The sequence below is a fragment of the Grampus griseus genome, assembly GCF_964374135.1.
Source record: "Grampus griseus genome assembly, chromosome: 9".
Lineage (NCBI taxonomy): Eukaryota > Metazoa > Chordata > Mammalia > Artiodactyla > Delphinidae > Grampus > Grampus griseus.
The window spans coordinates 90,239,866-90,261,914 of NC_139003.1; the positions used below are offsets into that span (position 1 = coordinate 90,239,866).

A 22,049-nucleotide genomic window follows, 5' to 3' on the forward strand; every position below is an offset into this window, starting at 1 on the left:
CTGAGCTATCAAGAGGTAAGAAGACCCTCCACTTCAAGTCTAGGGCTTTCTCACTATGCCAAACTGCATCACTTAATTAAAAATACTTATTTTTTGGTATGAAATTGGAGACACAGATTTTGAAGAGATAAAGTGTTGATTAACTTCGGATAGAAATCCAGAACTATTGTTTACTAAGTCCTCTTAAAGTCATCTTAGGAGTTTAAAGGCACCTTCAAGAGAAATCAACATAAATACAGAATCTGGCAATCTTGGAGGAAGAAAAACCAAAAACCCCAAGTTGAACATGATGCAGTGCAAAATCCGACCTCTAGAGGTCAGGGTTTGACCAATCAAAGCCTTGACTGCCTTGGTAGGTGTGAAAGTTCTTTGACCACCTCTCAAATCAAAACTATGAATTGGTCTTTCTGTGCTTCCCAAGAACACAGATAACTGATGTTTATAAGAATAACTGAGTTGGAACTCTATGATCTTGAACTATAAACTATTTAAAACAAAAGTCTACATTGTTTTCTGGATAGTTTTGTTTGTTCAACACATAGTTTTGTTCGTTTAAAACCACAGTCAGTGTGCTTTTAAAGCTAGGTGCATTTCATTACATCCTAGTTTTTTGAACATTAGTTTCCCCCATTTCGTGCATGCGGTAACTGTTGAGTTGGCAGAATGCAGACTATCTGTGGGAAAAATGGAGAAAGAATTTTTTTCTCCCTTTGTGTGCAGTGAGATTTCGATCCAGCTCTAGCGGGGATGCTTCAGAGGTAGGCTTCCTGAGGCAGTACACCTCATGAACTCTCAAGGCCTCCTCCGGCCAAGCAAAGGGCGTCTGGCATTGGCCGACGGACTGTTTCTGAGAAAAGAACACGAAAGGTCTCTTTCACTTGCCCGATAGCCCTGCAGGTGTCCTCGGATACTTTTCAGAGGTACCGGGTCCCAGTGCACCTCGGCTAAGGTGCTGTTTACCACGTTTACGTGCACATTCCCGGGAGCCACCATTGGGACTAGGGAAAGATGAGAAAGGGGGGTAGAAGTATCAATGTCATTTTGAATTTCATGCAAAAACTGTCACCATCTCCTAATTTTGGCTTGAAACATGCCCCAGCCTGATTCTATGTATTATCAAGGATGGAGAATAGATGGATTTTTTTTTTTTTGAGCACTGTTCATTTGACTTTGTGAGAACAACATATCTTTTTAAAAAGTAATAACTTTTAACATGCTGAACCTATTTTCTATGTAGCAGGCTGTTTAGATGCAGAAATGTTGAGCGAAATCATGGCTGCCTCCCATCCTCCCTCCCAATCTCAGCACCTCTGGACATGGCCTTGACTTGCACTTTGGTAAGTCTGTTTTGCTTGGGAAAAATAGACATGAAGTAGCATCAGGCACTTACGGTCTTCTCCCGAATGTCCCAGGACCACAGCTGGCTCTGGAGCAAAGCCCGCGTCGTTCAGGGCCTGAACTTTGATCAGGTATGGGACAAAGGTCGGGGTGCCCGAGACAATGTATTTGGATACATCTGCCACAACCATAGACGTCCATTCATCATCACCATCCTTCTGGCGCCAGCTAACTTTGTACTGAAGGCCTGGCCCATTAGATTCGAAACCATTCAAGGGCTACAAGAAAAGCCAGACCATCAGAGCTTATAAAACAGATCGGCGGTGCCATCTCTTACTGGAACGGCAAATTCAATTCCCAGACTTAAGACGGTGAGCACTGCGCCACCCAAGTACAAGCTATGAACAATTTTCTCCAGGGACCTTTTGTCCGTTTTTTTCACCTGTGATGAGATCCACAGCTTGTTTGGGATCAACATTTCAAAGGTGGTTAATCTCTATCTTGAAGTAGTAAAAACCACCTAGGCCTCTCAGATTCTGGCTCCACAGTCATGGGTAGGTGACATAAAACTTTCCAGGTATATAGTTTCCTTTATGTGCTCCTGGTTGTGTGACAGCACCTCACTGTCTATTTTACTTGGCGACTGAAATTGTGAACTACTTCTTTCTTTAAAAAAAAATAAAGAGATTGGCTTGTCATTCTATCCTGTTTCTACACGCATGTACGTATCTAAGTATATACAAACATGTATGTATCTAAGTATGGATGTATGGATCGATCTAAAATAAGTTTTAAAATCACACAAGTAAATATATATTAATTTTCCAAGTCCAGAAAATAGAGACAGGCCAAAAAGAAAAAAGTAGAAGTTGACTACTGGTACCTGTCTTCTAGATGGTTCTCTACGATGGTGACAACACAAGCTAGAATTTATTGAGCGCATTCTATGTGATAGGCACCATTCTAAGTGCGTTATAAGTGCATTAACTCCTTTAATCTTACGAGGTTGGTTCACTGTTATTCCCATCACACAGATACACAGTAGAGATGGTAAAGAAATGCCTTAAAGTCACACAGTTACTAAGTGGCGAAGCTGGGATTTGTACCGTTCATTTTGGCTCCAAGGATCAAGCTTTTACCTACTACACGATTAATAAATATATGATATATGTATATATTCCAAAAAATGTGTGAAAGGGGATTTTAATACAGGTATTATTTAAAAACAACTTTTCTTTCCACTCTAAAATATAGTTGAATATTTCAGACATAGCTCACCTTCCATGTAATCACCAAATTATCCGGCTCTGATCCCAGCCCTTCCACAGCCGTGGGATTTTTATCTGGTTCTAGAAGTTAAACAGCCACATACTCGTAAACTTTGGTCTCTTGCAAACAGTGGAAAACCCTTCTATTTTATTTCATATCACAGAAGTCGTGCTTTACCTGCAGCTTTAGTCAAATACTGCTCAGATGCCTCGCTGGGCAAGCTCCTTCCCAGGCTGTTTACTGCCATCACTCGGAAGGAATAGTTGACATAGGGCGACAACTTCAGCTGGGCTGTGGTCTGAGCTCCAGGGACTTCAGTTTGGTGATGCCACAGCCCCGGCTCATGCATTGCATCTTCATATTCAATGATGAATTCTGGCCACAGCACACACACACAACAAATCCAAGACATGAATTCAGTCACCCAATGGTAGGTTGCGAGGATAACGAACAGGACAATCTTAACAAGAGCAGCTGAACATGAATTATCTCACTTTCAAGAAAAATTCACTAGAATATTTTGATTTCAGAAGCCTAGTGTCCTCAACACTTAAGCAAATCCAATAAGAGTATGCTTTCTCTAGCATGCTGAGTTTAGCTCCTTAAAATTGTTTAGAAGTGACCCACATATTCCTAGGAAAGTTTAAACATACGAAAAGATGATTGATTTTTTCATAACAGGAGATGTTACGTGAAATACAGAGAGATACCTTCTCCCACCAAAAAGACTGGCAAAATCAAATGTTTAACACATTTTGCGAACTATGACAAAGGGAAACAATCATTCTCATACTTTGTGGGAAGTGTAAATTGGTACAACTTCTATAGAGGACAATTTAGAACATCTAACAATATTTAGATATTTAGATAACTCAGAGACCCTTTGACTCAGAAATTGTGCTTCCAGCAATTTATTTTGAATAAATGTGCTCATGAATATGTTCGAAGGCACATGAAAAAGAATCCACATGGCAGCATTGTCTGCAACTGAAACAACCTAATTGCAAACAATTGTTCATCAATAGGACACTGATGAACCTAAATGTTCATCAATAGGACACTGATTAAATAAATTATGATGCATCCACACAATGGAACATTCTGCAGCTGTAAAAAATGAATAGGGCTGCTCCACATGTACTGAAACAGAATGATTTCTAAAATATATTGTTAAGTGAAACCAAGTAGGGTTTAGAACATAATCCAGTGTGTGCTGGATACTACAGTTGTATAAAAATAAAAAGATTTACTATAACATATACACATACACATACGCTTGAAAGTACATGTGTTACCTCTTGGAGGATACACGCTGTAACACTGGTGTCACCGGAGGAATTGAGAATCAGGGGTGGGAGGAAGACTTACTTTCCAGTGCATACCTACCCTCTTGTCTCTCTTAAAATTTTGTAGTATGTACATGTTTTACCCTTGTAAAAAATAAGTATTTATTTGAAACGATATATGCACCCCAATGTTCACTGCAGCACTATGTACAATAAGCCAAGATATGGAAGCAACCTAAATGTCCATCGACAGATGAATGGATAAAGATGTTGCACATACATACAATGGAATGTTACTCAGCCATAAAAAGAATGAAATAATGTCACCTGCAGCAACATGGATGGACTAGAGATGATCATATTAAGTGAATTAAGCCAGGCAGAGAAAGACAAATATCATACGATATTGCATATATGTGGAATCTAAAAGAAAATGATACAAATGAACTTATATACAAAACAGAAATAGAGGGCTTCCCTGGTGGCGCAGTGGTTGAGAGTCCGCCTGCCGATGCAGGGGACACAGGTTCGTGCCCCGGTGCTGCGGAGTGGCTAGGCCCGTGAGCCATGGCCGCTGAGCCTGCGCGTCCGGAGCCTGTGCTCCGCAACGGGAGAGGCCACAACAGTGAGAGGCCCGCGTACCGCAAAACAACAACAACAACAACAACAACAAAAAACACCGAAATAGACCCCCAGACATAGAAAACAAACTTGCGGTTACCAGAGGGGAAAGGTAGGGGGAGGGATAAATGAGGAGCTTGGGATTAACATATACACACTACTATATATAAAAGAGATAACCAACAAGGACCTACTGTATAGCAGAGGGAACTATGCTCAATATTTTGTAATAACCTATAAAGAAGAAGAATGTCAAAAAAATATATGTATAACTGAATCACTTTGTTGTAAACCTGAAACTAATACAACATTGTAAATCAACTATACTTCAATAAAAAAAAGAAATGCAAAAAATAGGTATTTAGATATTCATTATCTAAATTGCCTACTACATGCCATGTACCATGATATGAATTAAAGGTACAAAGATGAACTAGAAATACGTGTTGCAATGCTCGGAAGCTCAGCACTTAGAGTTCTCCTTCTAATCTATGTTAATTTGCTGGTGATCTCCAGTTTCATAAACTGATGACCTTCACATTTATATCTTCAGCCCCTATCTCTCCCCAGAACTGCAGACTTGGATACTTAATTGCCTACTCAAGAATTCCACTTGTTTGTCTAGTACAGCATCTCAAATTGGATGTGACCAAGACTCATTCTGCTCTTCACCCCAACTGGTAGTGACAACTCAGGTCAAAACCTTGAAGTCCTTCTTGGCTTTCCCCTTCTCTTACTCTCAATAGACCTGTTGGCTGTACCTTTAAAATATATTCAAAATCTCAGCTTACCATTTCTCAGCTCCTCCATCCCTATAAGCCTATTCCAGGTCACCAAGATCTCTTGTGAGAATTATTGCATAACCTCCTAGCTCACAAGTTCCCAAAATTTCTTAGTTCATGGTGTGCTTAGTGTCTCAGTAATTTTTTTCATGGCTCCCTTAGGTCAAAAGAAATACCTAACATCTCTGTGTATTAAGGAGTTAGGTCTATATAATCTAATAAGTGTTTATGTCTTAAAATCTACTGGGCACCGCATAACTTGTCCAACCTTGTAAACAGATTTGACACCACCTTCCTCATTTCCTGTTTCACACTTATTTTCACATGGTACTTGCTTTTTATCACCACAAAGGCTTTGCGGAGATATGACACTGTCACAGTGTGATGTAGCACTATCAATACTGAAACTGTGAACTGCCTCCAGCTAGTATTTCATGGGGTGTCTGAGAGATGTCACTGTGTTTTTTAAAAACCAAAATTTTGGGGCTTCCCTGGTGGCTCAGCGGTTAAGAATCCGCCTGCCAATGCAGGGGACAGGGTTCGAGCCCTGGGCCAGGAAGATCCCACATGCCGTGGAGCAACTAAGCCCGTGTGCCACAACTACTGAGCCTGCGCTCTAGAGCCCATGAGCCACAACTACTGAGCCCATGTTCCACAACTACTGAAGCCTGCATGCCTAGAGCCCGTGCTCTGTAACAAGAGAAGCCACCGCAATGAGAAGCCTGCGCACCACAAGGAAGAGTAGCCCCTGCTCGCCACAACTAGAGAAAGCCTGTGCACAGCAACGAAGACCCAACTCAGCCAAAAAATAAAATTAAATTAAAAAAATAAAACCCAACATTTAAAAATCAAAAACTTAATATCCGGAGGCACCTCTGAGGTTTGCTGACGTTCTGTATGGTATTTCAACGCATGGTTTGAGAACTGTAGTCCTGCCGGGTCTCCCCACTCTCCCTCTTGTTCCTCTCTAGACCATTTTCAATAGAACAGCCAGTGTGATCCATTCCTCTACTTCAGGGGTCCCCAACCCCTGGGCTGTGGACCGATACTGGTCCATGGCTTGTTAGGCTTGTTAGGCGGGCAAGTGAAGCTTCATCTGCCCCTCCCCATTGCTTGCATTACCACCTGAGCCATCGCTTGCATTACTGCCCGAACCATGGCTCACATTACCGCCTGAACCATCCCCCCTCTCCCCCTCCGTGGAAAAACGCTTCCACGAAGCTAGTCCCTGGTGCCAAAAAGACTGGGGACTGCTGCTCTACTTAAATCCCTCCAATTCCTTCCCAACCCCTACAAGGGCCTACAAGGCCCTGCACAGTGCACATCCCACTCCACCCACCAACTCTTTGCCTCTTTGACCTTCTCTCCTACTTCACTTCTTCTTGTTCATTTCACTCCAGCCAGCCACAGTGGCTTCCGAGAGACATGCTCCTGTCTCAGGGGCTTTGCTGTTTTTCTTGCTCTCCCTGGAAAGGTCTTCCTTCAGTTAACTGCATAGTGCGTTCACTACCTCTCTCCTCATGTCTTTATTGACATACTCAAACGTTACCTTCTTTTTAAAAATTTATTATTTTTTTAACTGGAGTATAGTTGATTCACAGTATTGTGTTAGTTTCAGGCGTATAGCAAAGTGATTTGGTTATACATAAATAAATGTATATAACTATATTCTTTTTCCCCATTCTTTTCTTTTATAGTTTATTACAATACATTGAATATAGCTCCCTGTGCTATACAGTAAATCCTTGTTTGGCAGTGCACATCTGTTAATCCCAAATTCCTAATTTATTCCTCCCCCATTCCCCTTTGGTAACCATAAGTTTGTTTTCTATGTCTATGAGTCTATTTTTATTTTATAAATTAGTTCATTTGCACTATTTATTAGATTCCACATATAAGGGATATCATATAATATTTGTCTTTCTCCATCTTACTTCACTTAGTATGATACTTTCTAGGTCCATCCATGTTGCTGCAAATGGCATGATTTCATTCTTTTTTATGGCTGAGTAGTATTCCACTGCATATATGTACCACATCTTCTTTATCCATTCATGTGTTGATGGACACTTAGGTTGCGCCTGTGTCTCGGCTATTGTAAACAGTGCCACTGTGAACTTCGGGATGCATGTATCTTTTTGAATTACAGCTTTCATTTTTCCTGGATATATGCCCAGGGGTTGGATTGCTGGATCATCTGGTAACTCTATTTTCAGTTTTTTAAGGAACCTCCATACTGTTTTGCATACGAATGTTACCTGCTTAAGGTAGCCTTTCCTGACCACCCTGTTTGCAATTATACCCCTGACCCTCATATTCTTTACTCTCCTTCTCCTGCTTTGTTCTTTGCATGGCCTGAACATGGACACACACATAACCATGTGTATAGACATATGTGTGTTTGACTCCTCTTGGAAGCAGATGCAGAGATAGAACTAAATGTGTAGGAGATTTATTTGGGAAAGAGTCCATGGAAGACAAAAGGGGCAGAAAGCAGGAGACGGCAGGGAAGATCTTCAGACCGTAATGCAGGTCTGACGTCTGAGAAAGGAGAGGGGAAGGAGGTGTGTGTGGAAAAAGCCTCAGACTCCAATACAGATAGATTCAGCCAGGTCAGCAAGGAGCCCCAGAGTGGAGTTCTGCAGGAGGCATGGCTGAATCTAGGACCCTCGCTGTGCTCAGTCCCTGGACTAGCTCAGGAACAGAGGGGCCTCATGGGAATGCTGCAGCTGATCCCTAGGGAGGGGGCAGCAGATGGAGCCTGTTGCTGACATTCCTTGTAGTGGGTTCTCTCTTAAAAGGAGATCTGAGTAGTGTGTGTGTGTGTGTGTGTGTGTGTATATGTGTGTATATATATATATATATATACACACATATACACACACACACACACACATATATACATATATATAATGACATTATACACAATAACGTAACACGTATTAATTTTATCTTATTTGTGTCCTCAATTAAAATATAAACTTCATATGGGCAGAGAGTTTTGACTGTTTTGTTTTAGAAGAATGCCTGGTACATAATAGGTCCTCAATAAATGTCTGTTGAATGAATGAACGAACAAAAGAGTAGAAATGCCTTGAAATCTAATGGTATCATTTTAACATGGGTAAAAATTAGAGTCTCCAAGCATCCTCACCAGCTAAATCTGGCTAATGTACTGAATTAACTGGAAGATTCAGCATGAATGAATACATGTTCTGATCAAGGACCAAAAACTCCACTGAGAAAGGAACACCACCAAAGAACACAAGATAGAGAGGACGCTTTTGTTTACTTTCATTGGATCTAGTCTGCTTTACCAGCAGGCGCAACAAATCAATACGCACATCACTTCAGCAGTATCTTAGGTCATCACTGGAAAGGAATTTAGTCTTCCTGCAGTATACACCTGAAGGTAGTAATATATTACAGACTTGTGTCTACTCTCTTAAGTACCTTTTTGGTTTTAAAACTTATAAGCTTATCTATAGTCTAATTTTACTAAGCTCTTCCAGTACCTTTATAGCATGGCCCCTCACCTGATTTTATTCTCTAAGCTGATGTCATCAAGGTGAGGAGGTGACACTGGTGACTGTGCCACTTTATAGCCAGGGCTAATGGGAAGAAAGAGACCTGATGTCTACCCCCAGTTCTGTTAACAACTGTGGCTTTGAAAAGTCACTTTACTCACCAAGTCTCAATTTCCTAATAGCTAGACTGGTCCTTCTATTGTTTTCTCCTATATTAATGGGCAAAATGAATAACTTGCAATACATCTTCCTACTGTGGTAGAAATTGAAAGTGATTCTTATGGATCTTAAACACAAAATGATAGTGTACTTGCTTAATTAACATCTTCAGCAACTAATTAGTGTCCCAAACCAGAAGTCGTAACCAGGAATAACTCCAGCGCTGAATAACAGAACATAAATAACTGTTTTGATTCTATTAGCAATGAAGAAGAGAATGCCAGCAAATATCTTTTGCAAGGAATTTCAATTACATGGGATACAGTGCTTTGAAAATAATCATTAAGTTTATCAGTGAAAAAGCAAATGACACCACATACTTGAAATAGGGCTATTGTTGTCATCGCCTGGGGTCCATGACAGCTGAACACTCCTGTCTAGTTGATCCGTCAATTCTAAGTCAAAGGGAGCATTTGGGACATCTGTAGACCAAACACACACATCATAGTTAACCGCCCGACCTTAGGAGGTTCTCCTTTACTCATGATACTATTCTTGGAGGGGACATTTAAAGACACAGCACACGTAATGGCCAGTGAGCATGCAACTGAAAGGAAATGAAAACAGCTGAGGCTGCTGGGAACACACACGCACACCCAAGAGAACCCCTCAATGAGCTCTGCTTGTTTCTCTTTGAAATGAAACTAAATCCCTTGTCACCAAAGCCAGGGGAGGACATGTATGGTTCTCCAGCACTCTCAGTGCGTGTCTTCTCATAAACATAGAGGAGCACAAACAGGAAAAATAATACGGAAGCTGAATTTCTAATAAATGGGAAACAGAGAATGGGAAATGCTGAAAAACAAATACAGGCAGATGTACATACTATTAAAAGAAGATGCAAGTGTTCTTTCTGAAACATGCTGAATTACAGATTTGGGGGCACCTGAAGAATACCTGTATTTTTAAGGGAATTCTAAAATTGATGCCATGCAGGTAGCCCTCGGCATGCAACCTTATGTGGATGTTCAGTATAAGTCAGTCAGGCATACGGGGAGGTGTGTTTAGTCTCAGAGAACACCAGGGTACAGATGCTTGTTGGGACGAAGGTGTCTGAGGAGCATGTCTGCCTCTTCTAATGGTGCTTCTGAGATCTAGAGAGTTAAAGTTCCCCCTGGGTCTTTTCCTGACCTTGCTCTTGGCAGTAACTCTGGTTCTTGGGGGAACCAGAGGCCATAGAAAAATATAAGCACTTCTTTCCTACCAGTAAAGAAGCAGTAAATGTCTACAAAGGACAGGTCTTCTACAGCATAATCCATAATACTATGTAACATTCAGTTGAGTTTTCACCACAAAATTAATTTTTGTATTTATATGTTGAATAAACATGAGGGTTCTTTAATTAAAAAGATTTCGGGAAAAAAATTGATTTAACTTCCCGATTCAGAAAAATCATGCTACGTGAAAGTGTCCTCCTTTTTGTCTTTCTTTAGTGATTTATCTTCTGTGAACACAGTGAGTTGGTGGTTTTCTTTGATAGAAAGGTCAAATGTTGTATTAAGCATCCATTGTTTTCCTATGTAAATTTCTTGAAAATGGAATCCCCAAACAACATTTAGTTTTCCAGAACAATTTTTTTTTTTTTTTTTTGCCGTACGCGGGCCTCTCACTGTCGTGGCCTCTCCCGTTGCGGAGCACAGGCTCCGGACGCGCAGGCTCAGCGGCCATGGCTCACGGGCCCAGCCGCTCTGCGGCATGTGGGATCTTCCCGGACCGGGGCAGGAACCCGCGTCCCCTGCATCGGCAGGCGGACTCTCAACCACTGCGCCACCAGGGAAGCTCCACAACAACTTTTAATCGATTGAAATGAAAACCTAAGTTGTGGAATGATATTTGAAATTGCTTTTTCAGTCTGTAAAATATGGATGATAGCTTTTGAAAAAGCACTATGCTGCTTTACAAGGAAATGCTGTCCAAGAGGGACTTTCAGCGAATGAAATGACTTTGCAATAACACATGAAATACTTGGAAGCGAGTGGCAATATATTCAGTGAAAAGTTCCCGAATTATAATGAAGAGATGATTTATAGCAGTAAATGGACAACACGGCAGAACACCTGACAGAGCCCTTTTCCTTAAAGAAACACAATGACATGATAGAGAAAAGAAAGTAACGGACTTCTTCTGTACGTGTGAAATTGTTTGAAAGAAAACAGAGAAAAGGACTCATATTAGTTTACCGTAAATGGGAGCTGGAGTTGGAGTGGGAGCTAGAAAGGACAGTAATATAAAGGAGTTTAATCAAAATTAGTAGTGGACAGATATAATATAGCACAAGAAGACAAAGACTGAGCATGATTAAGATTATAAAACTGAGCCTTATGCTTAGCTGTGAGACACAGCATCGATAAACATGCAGTAACAACATAGGGGGAAAACCCCTTCGATTTTAAATAAAGGTAGATCATTTCCCCCCAGTTTTCTCATAAAAATATCACTAATGTGCTTAACCACCGGTTTATTGCAGTGTTGCTACAGAGTACATTTATACTGAAATTACTGCCTCAAAGGCATCTTTCAAAGAAGAAAGATGTGCGTATTTAACTCACCTATAAAATGCTAAAACTGTAACAAGCAAACAGTTACTACTGACAATTTTTCCTTTCAACCTAAAACAGGGCAGCCAGTTGTGCTGTATGTGTTCTAGCTCTTACCGACAACGCGGAGCACAGCACTGGCCGAAACGTTGTCCAGAGTTGTGTTGGCCACACATGTGTAGGTCCCACCATCATCATCATTGACATCAGCGACCACCAAATGGTCCTTGTCAACAGTGAACCTGTAATTATCACATGCTCAAAGCGGCTGGAATGACGGTTTTACTGGCATGAAAGCAACTGTGAACTTGGTAAAAGGGAAAGATGATAAAGATTTGCAGCACATTAGAGCTAAAATCCTATACGATACATGCCACTTTGATAATGAGTAAAGTTGGCAAACATTTTGAATGAGGGAGAAGCTTGGGTTAGAAATGATGTCACGTCATTTAGTCTGATGGCTTTCAACCATGCCTCTGGAGTTATAGGAGCTTCCTTAAGACCAGAGGCATCTAGAGCTGAGCTGGGGGCAGCTCCAGTTACCCTGAACAGAGGGCTTTCCTAGGCTTCTGCTGCTACCACTCATCTGGCTCAATTTCTAACAAAGTGTGTATTTTAAAATAATTTGACATTAATTATTGTTTTTTTTAAATTGAACTATAGTTGATTTACAATGTTTCAGGTATACAGCAAAGTGATTCAGTTTTATATATATATATATATATATATATATATATATATATATAAAATACTCTTTTTCAGATTCTTTTCCATTATAGGTTATTACTGGCTATTGAATATAGTTCCCTGTGCTATACAGTAGGCCCCTGTTGTTTATTTCATATACAGTAGTGTGTATCGTTAATCCCAAATTCCCACATAGTTCTTTTAAGGGCCATTTACAAGCAACAGGGCACCATTTGGGCACAGTTGAAAGAAGCCACAGAAACCAGCAGACAACACTCCTTCCCGTCGGGGTGATGCCTGTGCCCCTCTGCATCAGCTAAAATTCTCGTCTTTGACTCTGTGTACTTTGTCAAATCGAGAGTCTCACCTGGAAAATGCGCATGACCTTTCCTTCATACCAAGCTAAAGGAATGCAATGTGCTCAGGCTCTTTCAAATTCTTTACCTGCTTTTTTTTCTTCTCCTTCTACTCGCTTTAGGGAAAATGAAAACTCCCCATCCAAATAAAAACTAGTGTCCTGTAAAATACTGACGAAGATTCAGGCTCACTCTGATGATTAAAGAGATCGTATTTCTGCTTATTTGTAAAATGGGAACGAAAACATCTGTTGAGAGTGCACCGTACAAGTTAGAAAACAATGGATGTTGTTCAAGACCTGAAAGGTTTTTCACATCCTAAATTACGCAGGAGACCAACACAAAGACAGACAAACACTGTCAGGGTCTTATTTCTATAACTTGATACCTTTTTAGGTCCAAATATTCTATAGCACGAAGAGAAAACGTATATCTCCTTTGGAGAGAGAGCAGACTTCAGAAACTTTAAAAACATAACCATCAAGTTACTGTACAATAAACCTTTCGTTCAAGAGCAGCTTAAAGAGAGAAGGAAGAGAAAGGAAAGAAATTGTCTTCAAATACCTTCCGTCACTGGGCAGCTCCCTGTGGTCCTTTAGCCACATGACGGTGGGGATTAAAGTGTGATCGTGCTTCACTATGCATTCAAAGGACACCGTGCTCCCTCTTTGCACAACTGCATATTCAGGCTGTTTAATGATCCTCGTTGGATCTGAAATGGAAAGTTACCGTTATCCATTGCCAAAGCTGGAGAATTTAACAGAATCAAGACATAGAGAACAGACTTGTGGTTGCCAAGGGGGAAGGAGGGTGGGGGAGGGAAGGATTGGGAGTTTGGGGTTATCAGATGCAAACTGTTACATATAGAATGGATAAACAACAAGGTCCTACTGCACAGAACAGGGAACTATACTCTATAACCTGTGATAAACCATAATGGAAAAGAATATGAAAAAGAATGCATATATGTATAACTGAGTCACTTTGCTGTACAGCAGAAATTAACACAACAATGTAAATCAACTATACTGCAATAAAGTAAATTTTTTTTAAAAAAAAGCTGGAGAATTTGCTCAAAGTCTCATAATACTGAAAAAATGTTTGTCACCTCTGCCTCACCTTTGATCTCTAAGTGAATGTCATTCTTCGCCATTCCTAACTTATTCCTTGCAACACATGTATAAGTTCCCGTACTGTCCTTCTGGGCCACAGGAATTTCCAAAGTTCCATTTTCATGTAAAACATAGATATCTTCACGAAGGGCACTCCCTTTAGCGCCTTTAAACCTTCATTATGAAAATGATCACAAACAGGAATAAAAATATTACAATTTGAAGTCAGACATGAAATGCCCTGTTCAAGGTCCAACACACCACACAATCTGCACTACAGTATCAAGGTCGGGGACGTCTGGAAGCTGCACAAGCATATTGCATGCCTGTAAATCAGAGGCGTTAATGCAAAGACAGATGTCAAACTGGAGAATTCAGCGATAAATGGTGCTTGAAGAATTAGGATGACAATACAAAACACTTAATTTGTAATTTTCATTATAAGAGATTCATAACTTAATAAACACATTATTAACCTATTTTATCTCTAATAAGTAATAAAATAGACACAGTGAAGACTGCTCTTTTTGACCTTTCCCCCCTACTGTGATGTCTTTGTAACTCCATCTACACGTTACAATTCTAAAGAGATTTTGACTTCAGGGTTACAAGGGTTGTACTTCTGGGAGTATAAATAGGCAAATATTCAGGGAAGGAGAAAAAGAAAGCATGCATGTAAAGTATGTCCACATTGAGCTTCCAGGTTAGTGTCAGACGGGAGAAGTGAGGATGGATGAAAAGCCGTGTGAAACTAAGCGTTAATCCGTCTCCTTTGCTAGGAAATTTTCTGCACGAGCATCCGTGTTTGGGCTTTCATCCTACACCTGGCTTTGATCTCACACCAGGAAGTGGAGCCCCACATAGTGTCTGGCACCTGATAGACAACCCATAAATGAATGTTCCAATTTTCTTTCACTCATTCTTTCTGAGCTGCTGTCTCCCCTGGCCTTGTCTCTTTCAGCTCATGCTAAAGCAAGCTGGGAGGGTGGCAGGACTTGTACCACGAGTGGTACGTGAAAAGGGATGGTCGGAAGAGGGAGTGAAAGGATACAGGGGCGCTTGGCTGGATCCAAGCCAGGACACTCAGTGGGAGAGGAACACTGGTCATAGCAATTCTGTTTTTTAAGCTTATGGACCCTGCGTCCGCCCCAAATGATATTTTATTATCAAGGAATGTCCCCCAACCCGTCCCTCTAGACACCATTCATGACGTCCCGGGTGATGTCCGTAGCACTGCAAAATACAGCCGCTTTAATTTTTTTCAAAAACATTCACATATCCCTCTGGGATGGACAAAGCGTGCTGCCAAAGAGGTCATCCATGTGACAGTATTTACCACAGAGTGAGTCGTTAATAAATATTTGTGAACACATTTAATAATTAATAGGATGATGGCTTCTGCCTTGCCTTTTCCCTGTCTGTTCTCTGACTAAAACCCCACATATTGAGAAATTTGAAGGCTTTGGCAAATGTAAATATGACAAACAGGTATGGCCACTACTTACCACTCGATGGTAGGCAGAGGAGACCCAAAGAAGGCACAGTCTAGTAAAGCCGGCCTGTTTGCAATGACTTGATAGAGTGTGTCTGCAGACGTAAGGATTCGTGGTGGCTCAGCTAAAAACGTTTTGGAAAGGTAAAGTAAATATTAAAATAAAATAAACACTTAGGCCCACCTGTATTTTATTGTATTTTTTTTCAGGCCATGACAATTCATGTTAAGGCACAGCCAATGTATCTCTCCCCTTAGCACAGTATTTTAATAACTGATTTCTTTATCCATCTCTCCAACTACACTGTGAGTTCCTTGCAGGCAGGGAATGGGACTTTTTATTGTTTCCTCCCCATAAACCAGCACAGTGTCTGGCACAAAAAATAATGGCCAAATACATTTTTGTTGGACGATCGGCCCATCAGAACCTTGGGGTAATAACCGAGGTGGGTGTGGGGGCGTGGTGGCGAACATCCAAGCCGGCAGAAAAAAAGCAGAGTGCTGATGACTCAAAACAGCACCAGAATCAAAACTGCTTCCTGTCCCTCCATCAACGTCTTAACGGCTCAGCTCTTCCTGTGATTTACTGACCTTCATTTCAAGCATGAAGGAAAAAATACCACATATTGGTTGGCTTCCTGACCCTAATTTTGTTTGAAAGGGAACCTACTCCACTTACAGAGGTGAAAGATAATTTCCCGGCATCATGAAAACAATTCTCACATAAATTCTTAACAAATTTGGTATTTTAGTAGTTTTGTCCCATATGAGAAACACAATGTTCACATAAACCCAACCCTTTCAGAATATGTTTATGTCACCGTTTTCTAAACATATTGTTATGAATTGATAAATAAATGTACATCGTGACTTAGGTCACGGCCAAACATTACGATTAATGACTTACTTTCAAAAATCAGAATCATGAAATTGTCATTCAACTTGTCAGTTTCTAAGGATGGAACAAGCAATCACATTCAGTTAGGAACAGCAGACCTATGCTGTTTTCCTTTTGAGGGGTTGGACACAATGTAACCGTCTAGGAACAGAGCAGCCTCTTTGATTACCTCTACAATGAGGAATTTGCCATTGTCAAAACCATGTTATGAAAGAAAGTTAAGGCCAGACTGTAATTTCCTTTAGGGCAAGGTCTGTATCTTATCCATCTTTGTATATCCCTTACAGCTCCAAGTTCTGTGCCACTGCCTAGTAGATGCTTAATATATTTCTGCTGAATGAATGAAAAACAACAGCGGTCATTAATTTAATTTGTCATGTCTTTAATAAAGGGAGAGCTTACCCAGGACATTTACAAATGCGTTTGCCAGTAAATATCCATATTCGTTAGAGGCATTACACTGATACACCGCACTTGATCTTTCTTGAACGTTTGAAAAAATAATGGTATCGCCATCTATTTTTCTGCTGGGGTCATCAGGGGCAACTGTTTGGGTGTAAAAATAAAAAGTATATATTCATTCCTCTTTGCTTAAAAGATGTAAAGCTTGAACTCTAATTTACAGGAAGTGGAAGACTGATCTAGGTATATGCAGTAAGAAAGAGAAGACCAACAACCCAACAGAAACCACAGTTTTCCTTCCTATAATTTAGTTATCACTTATCATCATGGGTATATGCTTGATAACCATTTAGTTTTAAATGGATTGATTCTTTTCAATATTATTTTGAGAGCCTCAGGGAAAAAAAGCAACACATTAGGTGTAAACTGCAATACAAATTCAGAAAAACATTACCTTGTTCACGAAGAAATTATGGTTATTTTTGAGAAGGCAAATTATCAAGAGGAGACAGCAAAATCTACTCCAAAAATCGAGAAATCCTTTAGATCATCCAAACCTGTGTCTTTTAAGAGTCTCTTATTGAAACAGATTGATAAATAAATATGTAAGCAAGTATAGGGCTAATAATCAAATGTGAAAGTATGTATTTTCTTGTTTTGACAATTCCTGAGGCTGAAGTAGAAATAAATTACGTGAGATTTCCCTTAAAGGCAGCAGTTTCAGCTAAATCTCTCAAATACTTAAAAAAATGTGAAGACCAGGACTGATCCTTACTGAAGCAGAATGGAACAGGTTGGTAATATAATATATGAGAATTCAGTCCAAGGCATGCCCAACAATTTGGAAGTGCTGTGCTATTGGACAATATTTTCCTTTTTGTGAACACTAAATCTTAGGCTGTGACATTACATGGCTTTAAAAGTAAACTAAGGACTTCCCTGGTGGCGCCATGGTTGGGAATCCGCCTGCCAATGCGGGGACACGGGTTCGAGCCCCGTTCCAGGAAGATCCCACATGCTGCGGAGCGACTAAGCCCGTGCGCCACAACTACTGAGCCTGCGCTCTAGAGCCCGCGAGCCACAACTACCGAAGCCCATGCGCCTAGAGCCCGCGCTCAGCAACAGGAGAGGCCACCGCAATGAGAAGCCCGCGCACCACAACAAAGAGTAGCCCCTGCTCACTGCAACTAGAGAAAGCCTGCGTGCAGCAATGAAGATCCAACGCAGCCAAAAATAAATTTAAAAAAAAAAGTACACTGAAAGGGGTAGTGGGTGTCTGTCTCGGCATGCTGATCAAACTCAAATCTAAATAACAGCACCCATATATTCAGTATCCTGTGATAAATCATAATGGAAAAGAATATGAAAAAGAATGTATATATGTAAAACTGAATCACTTTGCTGTACAGAAGTTAACGCAACATGGTAAATCAACTATACTTCAATAAAGTAAATTAAAAAAATAAATAACAGCACCATTCCTTTTAAACTGCTCTTGCACCCTGAACCACTTAATAGCCTTTACTTTCATTCTAAACATGCTTTTTCCTTTTTTTTTTTTAAAGATTTTTTTGATGTGGACTATTTTTAAAGTCTTTATTGAATTTGTTACAATATTGCTTTTTTTTTTTTTTTTTTAATGTCTTGGTTTTTCAGCCACAAGACATGTGGGATCTTAGCTCCCCCAACCAGGGATCGAACCCACATTCCCTGCATTGGCGAAGTCTTAAGCAGTGGACTGCCAGAGAAGTCCCCATTTTTCCTCTTTGATGGCAGGAAAAGGATGGGCACCTAAGACATATTTATCACTGCCTTTAGACTCCTTTATCACTTTAAAAAGCTTCAAATAGCGGGTTCGTCTGTGGTTTATTAATGAAAATAAATAATAAAAATAAATCAAACTATAGTTATTTATCCTTGTTTTATCACACATATTCAAAGTATCACGCCTACTTGTACTGCATTAGCTTCTACTGATGTTGAACAAGTTACTCCAAACTTAGTGGCTTAAAATCACACAAATTTACTATTACACAGTTCTGTATGTAGTTGTATATCTGACACTCTGACCACAATCAGTAGCTAATTTAGGAAATCATCTTAGATGCTCCAACTAGTTCAACTAGTGATAGGTGAGCCAAGATGCTTTGAGTTGGCATTTTAGCTCACATCCGCTGTTTATGACTCTAATGATTTCAAAATGGCCTTAAGGAACATGTTCTTTCTAACCAGAAGAAAAATACAAGTTGCAATTCCTTTGACAGAGAATAGATTTCCTCAGTAAATGACAGCTGAGGACTGACACGCCACACTAGCCTAGGAAGTGGACTAGTGCTGCAGCCGGCAGCCAGGTACCCTGAGAATGTAGCATCCCTCAGGGCAGCCCGTGTTCCTTGTCCCACATCCCAAGTCTAGGACCATCGGGGGCCTTTCTGACACATAGTCTCAGCAATGTCTTTCCGCTATCTCAGCAAGGCGTGCTGGCACAGAGCAGCATTTCGGGAATCCCTTTCTCTGTCAGTTATTCTTAGCACATTTGGACCCAGCAGTTGAGCACTCAGTGCTGGGCCTCCTCAGGGGACTCCCAGTGCCCACGCCATGTCCATTCTGACTGTACCTCTGTGGAACCAGCAGGCAGTGGAGGGCCAGGAGTCCCTCCAAATTTCTTGAATACTAAGCTCTTCAAAATTACATCACCAGGGCTTCCCTGGTGGCGCAGTGGTTGAGAGTCCGCCTGCCGATGCAGGGGACGCGGGTTCGTGCCCCGGTCTGGGAAGATCTCACATGCCACAGAGCGGCTGGGCCCGTGAGCCATGGCCGCTGGGCCTGCGTGTCCGGAGCCTGTGCTCCGCAATGGGAGAGGCCACAGCAGTGAGAGGCCCGCGTACCACAAAGAAAACAAAAACAAAACAAAACAAACAAACAAAAAAATTATATCACCATGTGTTTAATGGGTATAGAGTTCTAGTTTTGCAAGATGAGAAAGTTCTGGAGATCTATTTCAAAATAGTGTGAATGTACTGTAACACTACTGAACTATATGCTTAAAAATGGTTAAGATGGTAAATTTTCTGTTATGCATGATTTTTTTTAAATTGAAGTATAGCTGATTTACAGTGTTGTGCCAGTCTCTACTGTACAGCAAAGTGACTCAGTTTTACACATATATACATTCTTTTTTCAATAATCTGTTTTTATGTGTGTGTTAGTTTCTGTTGTACACCAAAGTGAATCAGCCATATGCATACATATGTCCCCATATCCCCTCCCTCTCGAGTCTCCCTCCCACCCTCCCTATCCCACCCCTCTAGGTCGTCACAAAGCACCAAGCCAATCTCCCTGTGCTATGCGGCTGCTTCCCACTAGCTAACTACTTTACATTCCATTATCGTTTATCCGAGGAGATTGGATATAGTTCCCTGTGCTACACAGTAGGACCTGTTATGTGTTTTTTTTAACCACAATAAAAAGTTACCTCACCATGAACATGGAAGACTAGTTCAGTTCACAAAGCCAGTAGGACGATCTTCCCCTAGAAGGGATTCATCAAGCACAATATACACCATTTAAAAGAGCTTTTATGTAGCCCACGGTTGCATTTTTTTGTTTTGTTTTGCTATCAGCTCTTTCCAGTGTTATTCTTTGCTTGAGAGGCATCTGAGTGTATCTGCCTTATTTCTGCTAAATGGTGCAGCCTCCAAATCTCTGGGGGAAGAGAAGACTTTTCTTCTCCATCTAGGCATTCTATCCCCTATAAGCGATGTCACTGAGCCCTTTCCTTTAAAAAAATATTATTAATTAATTAATTTATTTTTGGCTACATCGGGTCTTGGTTGCTGTGCACAGGCTTTCTCTAGTTGCGGCGAGCGGGGGCTACTCTTCATTGCAGCGCGGGCTTCTCACTGCGGTGGCTTCTCTTGTTGTGGAGCGGGTTCCTGCCCTGGTCCGGGAAGATCTCACATGCCGCGGAGTGGCTGGGCCTGTGAGCCATGGCCGGTGAGCCTGCGCGTCCGGAGCCTGTGCTCCGCAACGGGAGAGGCCACAACAGTGAGAGGCCCACGTACCGCAAAAAAAAAAAAAAAAAAAATTAGGTGGTTTTGGACAAATTCCATATTTAATAAGTCTGTTTTTTGCTTCAAGGAAAGTTAAAAGTAACCTGGCCAGTCCTGGAGGGACAGAGCTTTGGAAGATACTGAGATTAGGTCCCAGGCTCTTTTTGAATGAATTCTTCCGGCTGTGTAAAACAGTAGGTGCCAGGTCTGAAATGCACAGTCACAAATCAGTAACACTGTATTTTGCTGGCAGTTCCCTGGTGGTCCAGTGGGTAGACTCTGCACTCCCAATGCAGGGGGCCGGGGTTCGATCCCTGTTCAGGGAACTAGACCTCGCATGTGTGCCATAACTAAAGACACAGACCTACTAGAGCATGGACTTGAGGATATGGGGAGGGGGAGGGGGAGGCTGTGACGAGGTGAGAGAGTGGCACGGACATATACACACTACCAAGCGTAAAGTGGATGGCTAGTGGGAAGCAGCCGCATAGCACAGGGAGATCAGCTCGGTGCTTTGTGACCACCCAGAGGGGTGGGATAGGGAGGGTGGGAGGGAGGGAGACGCAGGAGGGAAGAGATACGAGAATATGTGTGTATGTATAACTGATTCACTTTGTTATAAAGCAGAAACTAACACACCGTGGTAAAGCAATTATACTCCAATAAAGATGTTAATAAATAAATAAATAAGAACCATCAACTACTAAAAAAAAAACTGAATTGTGAAGATCTGAGAATGTGCTACCACATGCAAGGAATTTGGAGGTTTGGTGTGAATATAATTAATGAAGATTTAAAAAAAAAAAAAGATCCCGCATGCTGCAACTAAGACCCAGCACAGCCAAAATAAATAAATAAAATACATATTGAAAAAAACCACTGTATTTTGCTAACAGAACCCAAGTCTGACCCCTCCCCCTCCTGATCTAGCTTCTCCTTTTACAGTCCTCATGCGCTCTTGGCAGCCAGAGCCCGCAGAGGTGGGAGGAGAGAGTGGCAATGTCCTTAGGTGACTGCCCACAAGTCAGGAGCGGGGAGGCTGTGTATCTGGTACTGTGGTGCCCTGATAATGTCTCTGTTGTGTTGAAGCTGGCGGCAATGTCAGGCACCTGGTTGGGATGCTGCACGATGATACTGCAGAAGCACAGCTATTCCCTGTTCCTGCCCCTTGGCAACTGGTCCACCCAAGGTTTCTGCAGCCGCTTAAGCAGAGGGTGTCAGCAAGCCAGCCTGTGCTCCCAGCTAACTTCTGGGGTCTACTCTAGTCTCCCCTTGAATCCTCACCATGCCAATCCTGTGCCACTATAAATTTTGCTCTTTCCTGCTACCCGTGCCTCTCTGCCACCCTTCCTCCTTGCCCTGTCATTGCTGAATGCATCTGTGGGCTGCAAACTCAGCCCCAGTCTCTTGTTTCCAGAATGGTACCCAAACCTCAAAGGCAGTTCTGTTCAGAGGCATCCGAATTCATGGG

General features: G+C 41.4%; 1 protein-coding gene across 20 annotated transcripts in view; it reads right to left on the minus strand.

Annotated features, from left to right (window-relative positions):
• Positions 1–22,049, minus strand: part of NRCAM (neuronal cell adhesion molecule) — a gene marked incomplete at both ends in the record, with an annotated part of 89,331 nt that overhangs the window by 36,115 nt on the left and 31,167 nt on the right. For 11 of the 20 annotated variants that reach the window (XM_082662301.1, XM_082662293.1, XM_082662290.1 and 8 more), the window contains 11 exons: positions 883–998; positions 1,391–1,616; positions 2,617–2,687; positions 2,785–2,982; positions 9,363–9,464; positions 11,223–11,252; positions 11,697–11,821; positions 13,187–13,334; positions 13,742–13,908; positions 15,240–15,351; positions 16,527–16,670. In XM_082662301.1, coding sequence (XP_082518427.1) covers positions 883–998; positions 1,391–1,616; positions 2,617–2,687; positions 2,785–2,982; positions 9,363–9,464; positions 11,223–11,252; positions 11,697–11,821; positions 13,187–13,334; positions 13,742–13,908; positions 15,240–15,351; positions 16,527–16,670 — 1,439 coding nt within the window. The remainder of the gene's footprint in view (positions 1–882; positions 999–1,390; positions 1,617–2,616; positions 2,688–2,784; positions 2,983–9,362; positions 9,465–11,222; positions 11,253–11,696; positions 11,822–13,186; positions 13,335–13,741; positions 13,909–15,239; positions 15,352–16,526; positions 16,671–22,049) is intronic. The other 9 variants (XM_082662291.1, XM_082662289.1, XM_082662296.1 and 6 more) reach the window with 1 other exon arrangement.